This window comes from Lepidochelys kempii, chromosome 5 (assembly GCF_965140285.1).
Source record: "Lepidochelys kempii isolate rLepKem1 chromosome 5, rLepKem1.hap1, whole genome shotgun sequence".
Taxonomy (NCBI): domain Eukaryota; kingdom Metazoa; phylum Chordata; order Testudines; family Cheloniidae; genus Lepidochelys; species Lepidochelys kempii.
The window spans coordinates 45462760-45480899 of record NC_136384.1 but is presented as its reverse complement, the minus strand read 5'-3'; the positions used below and the strand labels follow the sequence as shown (position 1 = coordinate 45480899).

Sequence of the window (18140 nt, the reverse complement as noted above, 5' to 3'; positions counted from 1 at the left end):
GCCCTGAGCCCCGCCACCCGAGGATGAAGCCAAAGCCTAAGGAACTGAGCTTTTTGGGCCCCCTGTGGTGTGGGGTCCTGGGCAACTGCCCTGCTTGCTACCCCAATGCTGGCCCTGGCTTTTATATTCAGAAAAACAGTTGTTGTGGCACAGGTGGGACATGGAGTTTTTACAGCATGCTGGGGGGCCTCAGAAAGAAAAAGGTGGAGAACCCCTGCTATACTGTATTGTCACACATTGACTTGTAATATAGTAACTGATTGGCACTTAATTTCCATTTTCCAAATTACCTTAAAAAAAAAAGATTCTAGCTATTTTCATCCATTGTAGGCCACTGAGCATTAAAAATCAACAGAGTTGAACTTTCTATTAGATGTCATTAAAGTCCATTTTGTCCGATATCCAACATTCAACTGATCTTTTGAGCTACAATCCTGAAATTTGATCTATTCATTGAGGAAAATGTGAAATTAAACACTTCTATCATAAAGAAAAGGAGTGCCACAAGTCCTCCTTTTCTTTTTGTGGATACAGACTAACACGGCTGCTACTCTGAAACCATTTCTATCATAGGTCACCAATTCACAGATACTATATTAATTTCTTCTATGAAGAGTCATATTGGGAATGAGGCCTCCAACTTGGCAAATTTAAAGTAATCTGGGGTCACCAGGTCTCTTTAGGTCCTTTTAAACATTACAGGTAGCGACTATGTGATCTGGTAAGGTGACATGGGTTCAAATGCCAGCAATATGCAGATGACACCAAAATAACCCAGAATTTGGACAAGATCAGTTCAGGGATGGGAACAGCTGATTGAAGCTGAACCCAAGTAAGGGAGAAGCACTAGTACTGATGAGAAGAGGAAAGCACTTTCAAGAGTTTGCAACCACAGTGCAGTCTCCTTTATTTGAAGATACACACACACCTGAGCCATCCAGTCTGTAGTTGAGGAATGCTCCTGGATTCCTTGTTGATGCTGAGCTCTCACATAGAAGCATTTGCATATAACACACACTTTCTACTATCTCTGGCTGACTAGCAGACTCATCCTGTTCTAGTAGACAATGACCTGGCCTCAATTACACCTTTTCACCTTGTGTGGAATACAGCAATGCAGTATGCTTGGGCATGAAGCCATCAGCCCTTGGGAAACTTCAGAGGGTACAGAATGCTGCAGCATATCTCCTCAGCAACACAGGCTACTGTGAGCACATCAGACCTGTCCTGCACTTTCTACGCTGGTTTCCCATACAGTATCATACAATGGCTCCATGTCTAGTTGGCAGCCGGTATCTAGCAGAGTGCCCCAAGGGTCGGTCCTGGGACCGGTTTTGTTCAATATCTTCATTAATGATCTAGAGGATGGTGTGGATTGCACCCTCAGCAAGTTTGCAGATGACACTAAACTGGGAGGAGTGGTAGATATGCTGGAGGGTAGGGATAGGATACAGAGGGACCTAGACAAATTGGAGGATTGGGCCAAAAGAAACCTGATGAGGTCCAACAAGGACAAGTGCAGAGTCCTGCACTTAGGACGGAAGAATCCAATGCACCGCTACAGACTAGGGACCGAATGGCTAGGCAGCAGTTCTGCAGAAAAGGACCTAGGGGTGACAGTGGACGAGAAGCTGGATATGAGTCAACAGTGTGCCCTTGTTGCCAAAAAGGCCAATGGCATTTTGGGGTGTATAAGTAGGGGCATTGCCAGCAGATTGAGGGACGTGATCGTTCCCCTCTATTCGACATTGGTGAGGCCTCATCTGGAGTACTGTGTCCAGTTTTGGGCCCCACACTACAAGGATGTGGAGAAATTGGAGAGAGTCCAGCGAAGGGCAACAAAAATGATTAGGGGACTGGAACACATGAGGAGAGGCTGAGGAAACTGGGATTGTTTAGTCTACGGAAGAGAAGAATGAGGAGGGATTGATAGCTGCTTTTAACTAACTGAAAGGTGGATCCAAAGAGGATGGATCTAGACTATTCTCAGTGATAGCAGATGACAGGACAAAGAGTAATGGTCTCAAGTTGCAGTGGGGGAGATTTAGGTTGGATATTAGGAAAAACTTTTTCACTAGGAGGGTGGTGAAACACTGGAATGCGTTACCTAGGGAGGTGGTGGAATCCCCTTCCTTAGAAGTTTTTAAGGTCAGGCTTGACAGAGCTCTGGCTGGGATGATTTAGTTGGGATTGGTCCCGCTCTGGGCAGGGGGTTGGACTAAATGGCCTCCAGAGGTCCTTTCCAACTGTTATTCTATGATTCTATGATCTAGTCAACTGCAAGGTCTTGGGCCTTATCCTCAAACTCCTTTATGGCCTGGGGCCAGCATATCTAAAAGATTCCCTAAAGCTCCAGAATCAAAATCGTGGTAGACAACAGAACTCTTGACTCAATGAAACCTTCAACCGTAAGGCTAATGCTCACTTGTGCAGATGGCAGAGCTTCTTGGGGGGCAATCTGAGACTGGCAAAGTCACAGAAACTAAAGACCATCATAAACCTTCACATCTTCTGCTCCAAGTGCAAAGGTGCATTTTTTTGACCTAGCCATACAATGTCTGGTTTTAAAATGTTTGTTTTAAAACCCCACCGTAAAACCTATGCTGCCCACACAATTTTTCCCCTGGGGAAAGGGAAAGAGATAGAACCACATGTGACAGATGGTAGTCATATTGCTTAACACGCTACTGGAATGCACTCAGACACCATACTGATGACTATAGTTTAAGAACCTATATGAAATAGAATAGGATCAGTTGCATTAATTAGATTTTTACCAAAAAAGATGCTGAAGATGAACAAGTGTGCCCCAGGTGCTGATGTCAGTATCAAATCTACCTAAAGGACCTTGTCTTGATGGGCAAAAGAGATGCATTTATCAGTCATGTTAGCTCTAGATTGTTAGCTTAACATGACTGAAAAGCACCACCAAGGTGCAAACTAACATGTTTCAATGTGTGTTAGCTGGCTATGTTGTATCTCAGTAGTGGAGGCTGTTAAAGTTGCAAAATGTGGGAAGCAGGGAGATGTTAAAAGAAAAAGGAGCTCAGCTTTAGTTTTAACAATTTCAATTTGTTGGGGAGACATCCATATAGTTTCTATTTTATAATTTCTGTTATTGAAATACAATACCCACACACAGTCCCTCATAATATGGACAGGCTTTTACCAAAATTACTAGTTGAACCAAAAACTTTAAGCATTATAAACAACAACATACACGAAGCATTAAATCTGCAATGTTTGGTATGTAGGAATTACGAAGTCCAGCCTCTGATTTAACTGTAGCAGTATTTTACCTTCTTACATAGCTAGCATCTTGAATGGTCCTTAAGTGACTCAAAACTATATTCAAATATCACTGAAATGAAGCTACTTCTTAGAAGGGAGGGAATGGAATTTAGCCAGCTAGCTAGCACACAGCATGCTTCATGAAAGTGTAGAAGGGAGGAATAAAGGAATTTAGACCAAGGTCACCAGGAAAACCCCTACTCTTGCAAAAAGTGCTAAGGACCTTTAATACATGCAGAAACCCAGATTCTGAGGGCTCCATAACCCATGTGTAGTAGGATAAACCTCAGGGAATCATATCTTTGGAAGAACAAAGAACTGAATAAACTTTTATCAAGAGCTAATTCTATATTCATAGAGTTTAAGAGCAGAAGGGAAAATTCTATCATCCTGTCTGACCTCCTGTATATCACAGGCCATTAAATTTCACCCAATTACCCCTGTGCTGAGATCAATACCTTGTCTATGACTAAAATGTAACGTCCAGAAAGGCAACCAGCCTTGATTTGAAGACACCAATGGGTGGAGAATCCATCATTTCTCTCAGTAGTTTGTTCTAATTGTTAATCACCCTCATTGTTAAAAATGTGTAATTAATCTATTCTCTTCCATTCTATTCAGGTTATCATGCTACATCTGTCATCATGGTATCTGAGCACACCTTCCAGAGATGCATTAAGTAACATCATTGGCATCTTTCATTTATGGTGCTTTCTTCATTCCTGATCTCCTCCTAGAGGAAAAATGTGTATGTGATTTAAACCTCTCCTTTTATTTAGCAAATTACTTTTTTTCAATATTATTTAGGATCAAATATATGTCTCTGTTTCTCCCAATTTCAGGTCTGTTGCTCTTGCTGATATAAGTCTTATCTTAGCAGGATTCTGACAGTTATTTGAAATGCAAGTTACCTGATAGTCTTCCACACATCAAAGCCATCCAGAGGCTTAGTGCTGTTTATATGTCCCCCAGCAAGATTTACTAGAGTCGGCAGCCAGTCAGAGATGTGGATCAGTTCATGACTTTCTACTCCCCTCTGTTTCAGTAAAGGACTTGCAACAAATCCTACTCCTCTCACTCCTCCTTCCCAGAGCGTCCACTTTCTTCCTCTTAGAGGCCAGTTATTTCCACCTCCCAAAGTCTGTCCTCCGTTATCTGAAATTACAGGTAAGCAAAATAAATTATTTTTAAAGACAAGTATTTTATAATGTGTTCGTTTTAAATAAATTTACATAACACAGGGATATCACAATCACTACATAATGCTAAATTCTACTAACAACTTCAGTTACATACACTACTACTCAACATTTTATGTGATGCTTTGCATCTTCAAAGCATATTACAAATATTAGCTAAAACCTCACAAAATCTTGCAGAAAGATAGTGTTACATATTCAAATGTGAAAAAAAACATAATGTGGCAGGAGAAGAGAGTGAATATTACTTTCAGGGGAAAAAAAAGCTTACCAACGTTTATAAAAGTGGGTGAGTGAGTTTTAATTTTTTTAGGTCTACAGGTTTATGTAACTAAACTTGACCTACAAGGAAACATATATATTCATGTCAGTTTCTTTTCACTGTTTTCAGGTCACTTGTTTTAGATGAACCAGAAACTATTTTCAAAAGTTTTAAAGATTCACAAAGCAAAGCTGTTTTTTTCCTACGCAAGTCTTTTAATCTACTGCCTGCTTTAGTTTTAATTATAATTGTATGTTGCGATTAAAAACCAGGAATGGGAACAATTGTGGGAGCAAAGGAACAAGAAGGTGCTGCATCTGATAAACCAGAGAAGACAGCCTTACTATCCTCACAATGAAACCAAATGATCTCATTCCTATTTAATTAACTAGGGATCAGTGTAAATTCCTGCTGTAGACACATAATCAGTTTAACCTGAGCAAGAAGGAGGATTTTCTTTGCTAAGGGGATAAAAGGGACTTTATCCATGTGACATCTCAAAGGTGGATACAAAGGGAATGAAAACTAAATTTTATTGAATTCTTCAATCTGATCCTCCAATAAATAAAATAAACTTTAAAAATAATAATGTACATTTTTATTGCACTTTTATTTCTCCATATCTGAAGCATTTTCAGATGAAAACACTTCTGAAAAGCAGCCATTCGTTTTTTGGAGGGTGGCAGCCAAGCAGGAAACTAGTATGCAAACTGGCAGCCTAAGTTAGGCCCTTAAATCCATATTTAGATACTTTAAAAATGGCCCAATATTTCAAAAGTACAAAGTATTTCGTGGCCCTCACTGACTTAAAAAGGAGCTGCTGGGTGCTCAGCACTTTTGAAAAATCAAACCACTTATTTAAATGCCTGAATATGGATTATGGGCACCCAACTGAAAGCCTTGGCCTCACATCCACACAAAGCAGACAAGATATTAGCTTTTATGGAATCAAAGATCTCCACACAGTAAGTGCATGTAACTCAACTTATCACCCTTTATAAGGGCCAAGAGATGAATCTTTGGGATTTGAACTGTGGTTTCAGGGAGACTAGATTCTTCAGTTTTCTAAAGTCTGCAGTCAGAATTTGTGCCTAGGTAACTCTTACTGGCAGAAGAGATGTCCGCCACCTCTTGACCCAGCTGCTCCTTCATCGTTGGTGAAAGCAGATGGAGAGGGTGTGTTAGGGACATTGCAGGGGAAAGGAAGACCATGAGTAGTACAGAGAGAGGGCAGAGCAGAGCCGAGCCCTCCTACAGCTTTACTTTATAGTAGGGCCAGGTGACCGGGGGATCAGGGAGTCACCCAGCCTCCCTGCAGCACCTATCTCCACTACATCCGAGCAGAGCTTGGATATAGTGGAGAATCAAACTCTAGGTATTTTAAACCTGCTGCCTGTCACACAAAAATATATTCATTTTATATCTGCCTATTACTAGCTTGCAGGTTTACTTTGTTTTGAAAGATAACAGCAATTAAATATTAAGCAAATTCTGATAGATCACTATCTTATAGAATAGTGAAAAAAAAGTTGTATATTTCATGGGCCTTATCAAAATCTCTCATATTTAAATAATAATTTCCTCAGACCAATGTCTGTCCCCTCTGAAAATGTTTTCACGACCTTCATGTTATGTCAGTTTCATTACACCGTGGACTACTTGGATCAGGAACCCTGCCTAGTTTATAACCTGTACAGAGCTCAGAATATTGTCTCCACTTGGACTGTATGTCAACATAAACATAAAAATAATTAAAACAACATGAGTTTCCTTCCTTGGACACTTCATCTCACATGTACATTAAAAACAGACAATATATGAAACTCATTTATACTTCCTCTCGTTTTCTTCTCGGTAATAGTTACTTTCCCTCCCTTTCCTCACATTAGGAATTCTTTTTCAAGAGACCTCTTCTGTTTCACTTCCTGACTAAATTACCAAGAAATTTTTGCAGGAGAGGGGAAGGGAAAAGACTGATTTTTGTTTTGTTTTGGTGTTCCAACAGATATTTATTACTAGCTTTAGTCAGAAGAAAACCTAATAACTTTGGTGGGTGTTACATCTATTTTAAAAATAGATGTAACAGCTCCTATACTACTAAACAGAAAATTAGGGTTTTTTTTAGCATCTGGGTAATTTCTAATCTTAAATATCACTTCAAACATCAATAATGAGATGAAAGCAGCAACATGTAAAAAGCAAATTAATATAAACTCCAGAAAGAACATAGTATCATAGTGCTAAAATATTAAAGCCATTAAATATTGTAAATAAAAATAGCAACCAAGAAAACAGTATTCAAGTGTGTACATGGGGGGACAATTCTGTAGTCAGTAGGGGATGAGAATTACTTCTGTAAAGTTTTGTCAGGTGAAAGATTACAATCATATAAAAGGTACACAGAAACTATTTCACCAGTTACTGTCTTGTCTCCTCTTCTAGGAGAAGCCTGTGCAGGTAGTGGTGGCTAGTTTATTCAAGCAACACTGATCACCACCAATGTCTTACACTCTTTTTATGTGTTGACAGATGATCATACAAGCCAGAGACAGTAGGCAAATGTCATGCTAATTCTGTTAGATATAGCCAAGGTTTTTGAGAGAGTTGATCACAAAGTGCAGATGACTCACCTTCCTAGCCTGGCATGGGTAGTTGCATCCATTTCATACACTTTATAGACAACAAAAGGACTCTAGACAACTTTGCCATATCTTAGAAAATACAAACAAGCTAATAAACCAACAGAGCACGCTCTCCAAAACCCGATGGTAGGAAAGCTGCTTCTCTTTCCAGGGAGCTCTCTCACATGGAGGTCTGTAGGCCTTTATCTTCCCCTGCTCCTATTCAATGTGTGTATTCCCCCAGTACAAAACGTTAAGGCTTCAGTGACAACAATATGCAGATGAGCTCCAACTCCCTTTCATTCACAACAAAGGTAAACAACCTACCATCCCAGTGCCTGAGAGAAATAAGTAACTGGATGAAAAGCAGCTAGCTCCTAATCAAACAGAGGTAATGCTAGTGGGAAGCACTTAAAAAAAAAAAAAAAAACCTGGTACAGCAATGACTTCAGCCTATACTGAGGACATTGGTCCTTGGATTATCAGAGTAGTGCAGTCTTGGGAGCCATATTGAACTTTAACTGCTCATGGATGTTCAGACAGCAGTAGCCAGAAACGCCAAAAGGAGAGCCAAGCGCCTTTCCTTTAAGATACAGACCCATCCACAGTATTTGCCACATCCAGTCTAGATTACTGAAAAGTATTGTACACAGGGTGGATTGATTTAAATTAAAGCGATATAAATCACTGATGTTAATCATGATTTAAATCAGCAAGCAGGAAACCTTGATTTGAATAATTGATTTTAATGTCTAGTACTTTTTTGTTATTTTCCTAAAGAAAAGTTGATAACCATTAAAACATTTTGGTTTGCAACTAAAGGTAGCCTTTGGTGCTTCTTTTTGTTAACCAGCAGGGCATACTATATCTATACACATTTAAATAACTATGTAGCTAAGGCACTACTTGATTTGCAATATTGCTGAAATTACAGATCCTGCAATATTAGGCTTCCTCTGCAATTTTTATTTTAATTAGCTTACTTTGCACAGTCCATAATTTTGCATATATTTTGAGCATGCAATTAGTACTACACTAACATTCAGTGCCTGTAAAATATAAAAGGCTAACATGACTGGGCTCGATTTCTACAGCACTCATGTTAAGACTTTTAATCCTCTGAATTTTATATTGTACTGGTCACTTTTTTTTTAAATGAATGTAATATAGTTGCAGCAAAATATCTGGTTATCCAAAAAATTAGCAGGCATGACATAGTACTTGAGCATTTTTCTTTAAGAAAAATTTGTTGGAATGATATAAAGATCTACTATGGCTTTTCCAAATTACCAGTATTAATAAAGGTCCATTATTACTTTTCTGCAAATTTTCCACATCTTGTATCTAACTCAGCTGCAATTATTTGAAGATCATCCTGCAATTCACGGAGGGCTTATATACAGCTTAATTTACAAGTCTCAATTTTTTTCATTATGTTAGAAAATGGTGAATGATGCATTTAGAATCATAGAATATTTGGGTTGGAAGAGACCTCAGGAGGTCATCTAGTCCAATCCCCTGCTCAAAGCAGGACCAACACCAGCTAAATGATCCCAGCCAAGGCTTTGTCAAGCCGAGCCTTAAAAACCTCTAAGGATGGAGATTCCGCCATCTCCCTAGGTAACCCATTCCAGTGCTTCACCACCCTCCTAGTGAAATAGTGTTTCCTAATATCCAACCTAGACCTCCCACACTGCAACTTGAGACCATTGCTTCTTGTTCTGTCATCTGCCACCACTGAGAACAGCCTAGCTCCAACCTCTTTAGAACCCCCCCCTTCAGGTAACTGAAGGCTGCTATCAAATCCCACCCCCCGACTCTTCTCTTCTGCAGAGTAACCCCAGTTCCCTCAGCCTCTCCTCGTAAGTCATGTGCCCTAACCCCTAATAATTTTTGTTGCCCTCCAATGGACTCTCTCCAATTTGTCCACGTCCCTTCTGTAGTGGGGGGAACAAAACTGGACGCAATACTCCAGGTATGGCCTCACCAGTGCCAAATGGAGGGGAATACTCACTTCCCTCGATCTGTTGGCAATGCTCCTATGAATACAGCCCAATATGCCATTGGCCTTCTTGGCAACAAGGGCAACTAGTTCCCCAGCTTTTCATCCATTGTAATTACCAGGTCCTTTTCTGCAGAACTGCTGCCTAGCCAGTCAGTCCCCAACCTGTAGCGGTGATTCTTCCTTCCGAAGTGCACAACTCTGCACTTGTCCTTGTTGAACCTGAACCATCAGATTTCTTTTGGCCTGATCCTCCAATTTGTCTAGGTCACTCTGGACTCTATCCCTACCCTCCATTTTATCTACCTCTCCCCACAGTTTAGTGTCATCTGCTAATTTGCAATTAATCCCATCATCCAGATCATTAATAAAGATGTTGAACAAAACTGGCCCCGGGACAGACCCCTGGGGCACTCCGTTGACACCAGCTGCCAACTAGACATCGATCACTACCCGTTGAGCCCTACAATCTAGCCAGTTTTCTATCCACCTTATAGTCCATTCATCCAATCCATACTTTTTTAACTTGCTGGCAAGAATGCTGTGGGAGACCATATCACAATCTTTGCTAAAGTCAAGGTATATCATGTCCACCACTTTCCCCATATCCACAGAGCCAGTTATCTCATCATAAAGGCAATCAGATTGGTGAGGCATGACTTGCCCTTGGTGAATCCATGTTGACTGTTCCTGATCACCTTCCTTTCCTCCAAGTGCTTCAAAATGGATTCCTTGAGGACCTGCTCCATGATTTTGCTGGGGACTGAAGTGAGGCTGACTGGTCTGTAGTTCCCCGGGTTCTCTTTTTTAAATATGGGCACTGTATTTGCCTTTTTCCAATCGCCCGGGACTCTCCCGATTGCCACGAATTTTCAGAGATAATGGCCAATGGCTCTGCAATCATATCAGCCAACTCCCTCAGCACCCTTGGATGCATTAGATCTGGACCCATGGACTTGTGAATATCCAGCTTTTCTAAATAGTCCTTAACCTGTTCTTTCACCACTGAGGGCTGCTCACCTACTCCCCATGCTGTGTTGCCCAGTGCAACAGTCTGGGAGCTGCCCTTGTCTGTGAAGACCGAGGCAAAAAAAGCATTGAGTACTTCAGCTTTTCCCACATCAGCTGTCACTGTGTTGCCTCCCCCATTCAGTAAGGGTCCCACACATTCTCTTACCTTATTCTTATTGCTAACATACCCGTAGAAACCCTTCTTGTTACCTTTCACATCCCTTGCTAGCTGCAACTTCAATTGTGCCTTGGCCTTCCTCACTACACCCCTGCATGCTCTAGCAATATTTTTATATTCCTCCCTAGTCATCTGTCCAAATTTCCACTTCTTGTAAGCTTCCTTTTTGCGTTTAAGCTCACTGAAGATTGCACTGTTAAGCCAAGCTGGTTGCTTGCCATATTTGCTATTCTTTCTGCTATTTCTTGTTTACTAGAGGATTAATTCTTTTTTACTTATCTTGACACAAATTCTCTATTTGGATAGATATTCAAATCAATTAAAAATGCATGAAGACAGCTTTTTAAATTAATTATTATTATTATTAAATAAAACTACCTAAATGTACTGGACAAGAAAAAAATGTATCAAAACTGTTTTGCATTTAAAACTTATTTATTAAACAAAGGAAGTATTATCTATAATTAGTGAATTTAACTGGTTGTTTCTGGTCACCGTGTCCTTCAAGATTTTAGAGTGGCAGATCTCATTCTCCCACATCTAGTTTTTAGTCACAGACTGGAAGAAGAAAACAAGCTTTCCTGATTTTTCAACTCCCATTAGTTTCTTAACTTTGAATGAACTAGTCATTGAACTGAACTAGTCGAATACACTGAAATGAAGAAAAAATTCTCTCTCTGCACCTGCAGAAGAGGCTACTGCTGTCAAAAGCTGGTGTCGCATTTCAACCAACTCTGGTTCCAGGTGCTTAGCCAGTGGACTTCACCAGTTCAGTGGTTTGGCTTTGGATGAAACTTGGCAACAAAACATGTACTGCTTAATATTTTTTTATATTTAATTTAAATGATTTTAATATAAGAACATAAGAAAGGCCATACTGGGACAGACCAAAGGTCCATCTGGCCCAGTATCCTGTCTTCCGACAGTAGCCAATGCCAGGTGCCCCAGAGGGAATGAACAGAACAGGTAATCAAGTGATCCATCCCCTGTCGCTCATTCCCAGCTTCTGGCAAACAATACATATACATACATACATACATACACACACACACACACGTAGGCTTTAACATAGGTTGTCAATTTAAAATTTAATTTTAAATAGGTTTATTCTAAAAAACAACAACCCTATTTAAAATTTAAAAGAATCCTTTTTTAAAATCAATTTTTATCCACCCTGAGTATACCAGAATGGATGAAAGTTCTCAGTGGGTCAACACACGCATTAGCCATCCTCCTCGATAAGAGACCAACAAGTATATTTCAGTGGTGGTTCATATTCTACACTGTCTCCCTATCCAATTCCAGACCAATTTCAAAGTCTGTGCTCTGTTCCTTAAAGCACTCAGTGGTTTAGGATCTTATCAGTCACCACCTCTTACTGCGACTTATCCTGACATGTTCACTCACTTTGGGGCTGGGCATTCACAATGGGGGCTGGGCATTCACTATGGAAGGCCTTCAGCTACAGAATTCTTGGCCATTAGAAATCAAGACAAACCTTAGCCTTGCCACACTTAGAGCCCAGTTTAAGACCCATATTTTTGCACAAGACTTTCAATAATAAAGGTACCGCAGGATAGCCCAGTAAGCTCTCTCTTGGAGACAAACAGACTTCCCACTTAGGAGAATAGAGCAAATAATGGAGGAGTACAGAGTATGTGCTGTGTGCTTTCCAGAATCATAAGACAACATTTCTTGCCCCAAAGAGCTTACCATTTGAAAGGGTAAAAATAAAGTGAGCATTGGGGGGGGGGGGGACACATGACAGGTAAGGGGATAAAACAGAAGAATGGTCATGATGTTTAGTGACACATGTAGTCTACTTTTGGTGGGATTTTTCTTTTCGAGCTGAAGGGTTTCCCAAACTCATTCCCTTTCCCCTTTGGGAGGATCAGAATCCTAGTATGATAGGTACATGCTTGATTTTTCATACTCAACTTGTAATTTTTTTATTCTTCTTCACCACATGCTCAGTCACCCTAGAAAAAGGACCTGTAATATTTCAGTTTCCTTTAGACTTTTCTCAAGAAATTCTTCTCTTGATCCCAGTGTAGTGCAGTAGCTTTAAACTCTCACACAGGGCTTCCAACTGCTCCCAGCTTTGCATTTACTGCTGCTTTTACATTTTCAAGGTGGATCATGTTTGGTTAGCGTTTAACGGTCACATTAGGTTTTCTTTACTAGGTCAGCATCTCTCTGCTTCCCACCAGTACAGATGACGGAGGGACAGATGAAGTGGGTCCATTGCCAGACCTGAAATTGTGACATTTATGTTGCCGCATCGGAACACTGATGAAATTCTGTACTCTGGGGACCATGGATCTGCCCTAAAACCATCTATATTTCCTACCTACAAGTTTTCGTGCAGAGAGTAATTAAATCCTCATTTAAATGCAGGACTTTCCTGTAACTGGCACCGCAGCTGACAGGAATAATAATTTGTTAGTAACTGAAGTTACTATTGAAAATAATTATGGTAGTTATGGAAAACCAAAAAAGAGTAGAGAACTGCCAGAATATGGGTTTTGGGTGTGAGCAATTGGAATTTTCTACCCAATAGCTTTATTTATTGGTGACGCTTCCTAAACATAATAAAACAGTAACATTTGGTAAATATTTTCCATTTATGTGAGTACTCTTAAAATATCCAAGTTATCAAAGGAAGACTGTGATTGTGGTGGTGATTATAATGTATGATCCAAATTAATCATACACTGAATGTTCACATATGTTTCAGAGCAACTTTTTACTGTATTTAGCCTTCTGTATTAGTGATGCAAAGCCAGGGCATTACACAAAACACAGTCTAGAAAAACACTTTGACACACACGAGTCAACACTAATTCAACTTTTCAACCAGATAAAAGAAAAACAGAGGGAGGATCCCTGCTGACCCAGCGTTAGCAGGGCAGCACTGCAATGGAAGTGGAAGCTTAATGTCACCAACAAAATAACTGAAGATGGATACAGGGTAGATCAAAACAAGGGCAAAAGTTAGAAAGCTAACGCTCTGTGGGTGCTTTTAAGAGAGAGTGCACTGCAGTACTCTAGCTTTTATATAGCACAGATGTGGATTACTGTGGCAGTCCATATCAATTAGAGACTATGTTATGTGTAATGGTCATATACTACTAGGAGCCTAGGAAAATGTGCCATTCCTGATGGAATACGAAAGGGAAAAACATAATGGAAACAAAGACTACTTAGTCAGCTGTAAGAAAAGGAGGTGGGGCCAACAGCTGTTATAGTTTTACAATTATATGTATCTATAATATAAAAGGAGACAAAATAGCCCCCTTCAGGCTGCAGCTGCTAGTCTCTCCTAAAAACGGAAAGCATTACTTATTGAAAAAACATGCTGTGAAAGATTTCAACAAAAGGGTGAACCCACACTAGTTAGATCAGTGTTAACCAGGCAACTAGAAGAAGTAGCTCCTATGGAAGGGGTGGATTCCTTTCTGAGGGCCAGGAACCTGAGTGGAAGACATCCCAGGTGTATAGGTTTGAAACAGTTATGCCCTTTTTTCTTTAATACTACATTTCTATAAAAATCCAGATGCTGGATTGCAAATGAATCTTGAAGAATTGGCCACATTTCACAATTTTACATAAAGTTACATTAGCAAGGTTGATGTAAACAATTTTATTTTGGCTTCTCAGTATGCATGTAACCACAGGATAACTACATCCTGACATATGTTCCTGTGATCTGCCTGACTACAGCTGTAGGAGACTAACCAATTTTTGCTTCAGAAGTATTCACAAAGTCTCTTCTCCTCTAGAATATTTTTACAAGGATTTGCAGATTTGATCCAGAGTGAATATCTGCCAGTACTGCAGCAAAAGCAATTCACATTTCCAAAAACTACCTACCTCTTCAGTGAAAAAGTCACTGCAAAAATCAATACATTTTGCAAATACGTAGAAATACTTACCAGATATACCAACACTGAAAATCTTCTCACAGCTCTATTCCTCTCTCCTCAATTGTACTAAGCAAGCAGAGTACTGAAATTTTGAATACTAAATAAATTTGAATATTATCCCAAAGGAAAATTGGAGGGAAGGCATGACATATGCATCTGTCACCTTTCATCTGCATGCCCAGATTACAAAATTAAAGGTTGGCAGGATGAGAAGCAAGGCTCCAAAATATGACATACCAAAGAAAGCCTGCAGAAGGGGCCAAAGTTAAATTGAAATTTCTGTAGCCTTGATGCCATCAAGTTTGCCACAGCATGAGTCCAGAGGCAGAGTTTGCCACCCAGGGAGCCAGCTGGAGTCATAACTGTAATAATAACCTGCAGATTCTCAAGATCCATGTTTCTCTGAAGATTCTGGTTAGAAGCCCAGGCTCTCTTCATTACCTCCAGAGACCACACCGTCCAAGTCAGCATGGCTGTCCCTCCTCCCTCACAGGTCCCAAATCCTGTCAGGTGGTTTTCAAGGGTACGTAGAAGAGAGCTGGTATAAATAAATCTTGACAGTGATAGCATTATCTTGTGGAAGCCTTTCAGTATTTCCAGAAAAAGGATAATATGAAGAACAAATTTTTCCTAGCTACCTCGCTTGCACATTCTACCACTCATTCCTCCTGCCCCAAAGCCCATGGAACCCTGTTCACAGGAATAAGCTTTCATGGAATGAATGGGGTAGGCAAAGAATCCATGTTGCCACAGCTTACCTTCCTCCCAACAGATTTTGGGCACAAGCAGTGTTTTTTATTCCCCTTCTGTACCATTGCCTTTGCAGGAAATACTGGTGGGGTGGGGGTGGGGGGAGAAGGAAGGGAGATGGGCAACATAACCTTAAGATTCTCTATTTGGAATGTTTAGGTTGGTGGTGGGGGTCTTCTGTATTTATTGGCTGGTGCAGCATATATATATTTAACAGTGTGGGAGACATATATAGCTAGTAAACAGTTTGATCAGTGTGTATCTATGAAGAGCAGTGGGATGGTAAAAGAACTAATGACTGGAGCTCGCTGAATAAGCAAGAATTTTGAGAAGCCTGTAAGAGATCTTTATGTTTTCTCCTGCTGTTAGATGTCAAATTATTACAAAAGAAACATTAAACTACATTAAAGTGGAGTATCAGTGACACAATATTTGACCTTCAGATCACTTTCCCTGCTACTCGTCATAATCCACTGGCTTTCCTTATTCCCCAAGTAATCACAACTGGTGTTTGGATAGCACTTCCTAGGGGCCTGCCTCAAATGAATGCTCTGGGATAGAAGTATTGTTTTTTCCAAAACTGCCTGTCAGAAAAGGTCAGAATGCTGTCTGCACTTCAGTGATGTATCCCCACTTGACTTCAGGACATTTTACCTAGGACTCAAATGGGCTAATTATAGTTTGGATTTTTAAAGGCAGAAATTAAAATAAATCAGATTCAAAATAAAATAAGCAGTAAGCGTAACATAGCCGGTGTTAAGAGTTAAGCCAAACAGACCCACCTTGGTTCAGTTGTAGTACATGTAAGGTACAGCCTTACATGTCTAGAAAGCACTATCCCCTTTTCTTCCCTCAGACCCTTTTGACTGTGCAGCCTCACAATTCTACAGGGTTTTCTCATGTCTTTACTTCTCATGGCCCTATTATACCTTTGAGTTCTTTTGATGTGCCTGGGTTATCATACCAGACACCCACGCTCCAAGTGACATTCCCAAGAATCAGTCCTCAAATTCATCCAGGATTGTATTCAAAAGCTATACTATGTAATTTCAGCTCCACTTCTCCCGTTCAACCTTTGTATCCTCTCACCTGCAAATAAACAGCCCCTACCAAGCTTTTCTACTTTTTGTGCCAGTCTTACTGACCAGGCTTCAGCATGTAAATTGTCTTGATTAGAGGTGGGAGTCTGCTATAGACCACCAGACCAGGGGGATGAGGTGGATGAGCCTTTCTTCAGGCAACTAACAGAAGTTACTAGATCACAGGCCCTGGTTCTCATGGGGGACTTCAATCACCTCAATATCTGCTGGGAGAGCAATACAGCAGCGCACACACAATCCAGGAAATTTTTGAAAAGTGTAGGGGACAATTTTCTGGTGCAAGTGCTGGAGGAACCAACTGGGGCAGAGCTCTTTTTGACCTGCTACTCACAAACCGGGAAGAATTAGTAGGCGAAGCAAAAGTGGATGGGAATGTGGGAGGCACTGACCATGAGATGGTCGAGTTCAGGATCCTGACAAAAGGAAGGAAGGAGAACAGCAGAATACGGACCCTGGACTTCAGAAAAGCAGACTTTGACTCCCTCAGGAAACTGATGGGCAGGATCCCCTGGGAGAACAACGTGAGGGGGAAAGGAGTCCAAGAGAGCTGGCTTGGAACAAACCATCTCGATGTGTAGAAAGAATAGTGAGTATGACAGGCGACCAGCTTGGCTTAACAGCAAAATCCTTGCTGATCTTAAACACAAAAAAGAAGCTGACAAGAAGTGGAAGCTTGGACAAATGACCAGGGAGGAGTATAAAAATATGGCTCAGACATGTAGGAGTGAAATCAGAAAGGCCAAATCACAACTGGAGTTGTAACTAGCAAGGGATGTTAAGAGTAACAAGAAGCGTTTCTACAGGTATGTTCACAACAAGGTGGTGGTCAGGGAAAGCGTGGGCCCCTTACTGAATGGGGGAGGTAACCTAGTGACAGAGGAAGTGGAAAAAGCTAATGTACTCAATGCTTTTTTTGCCTCTGTCTTCACGAACAAGGTCAGCTCCCAGTCTACTGCACTGGGCAGCACAGTATGGGGAGGAGGTGACTTTTTCACTAAGAGGCTGGTGAAGCACTGGAATGGGTTACTTAGGGAGGTGGTGGAATCTCCTTCCTTAGATATTTTTAAGGTCAGGCTTGACAAAGCCCTGGCTGGGATAATTTAGTTGGGGATTGGTTCTGCTTTGAGCAGGGGGTTGGACTAGATGACCTCCTTAGGTCCCTTCTAACCCAGATATTCTATGATTCACCCTTTGTAAAGATGCAAGGTTTATATAATCCATCAATTAACAATAATTCCCATTTGATATGAAATAGAATCAGACTGATTAATCTGTAACACATTAAGAACAAAAAGAAAAGGAGTACTTGTGGCATCTTAGAGACTAACCAATTTATTTGAGCATAAGCTTTCGTGATGCTCAAATAAATTGGTTAGTCTCTAAGGTGCCACAAGTACTCCTTTTCTTTTTGCAAATACAGACTAACATGGCTGTTACTCTGAAATCTGACATTAAGAACACAAAAACAGCCATACTGGCTCAGACCAAAGGTCCATCTAGCCCAGTATCCTGTCTTCTGACAGGGACCAATGCCAGCTGCCCCAGAGGGAATGAACAGAACAGGTAATCACCAAGTGATCCATCCCATGTTGTCTGTACCCAGCTTCTGGCAAACTGAGGCTAGGGACACCATCCCTGCCCATCCTGGCTAATAGCCATTAATGGACCTATCTTCCATGAACTTATCTAGTTCTTTTTTGAATCCTGTTGTAGTCTTGACCTTCACAACATCCTCCTGCAAGGAGTTCCACAGGTTGATTGTGCATTGTGTGAAAAAATACTTCCTTTTGTTTTAAAGCT

At 40.6% G+C, this 18140-nt stretch overlaps 1 protein-coding gene across 2 annotated transcripts in view; it reads right to left on the bottom strand.

The window, feature by feature from the left end:
- ARSB (arylsulfatase B) overlaps positions 1–18140 on the bottom strand; it is a 100439-nt gene that overhangs the window by 39988 nt on the left and 42311 nt on the right. For both annotated transcript variants that reach the window (XM_073344132.1, XM_073344131.1), the window contains exon 5: positions 4203–4446. In XM_073344132.1, the coding sequence (XP_073200233.1) occupies positions 4203–4446 (244 nt within the window). The remainder of the gene's footprint in view (positions 1–4202; positions 4447–18140) is intronic.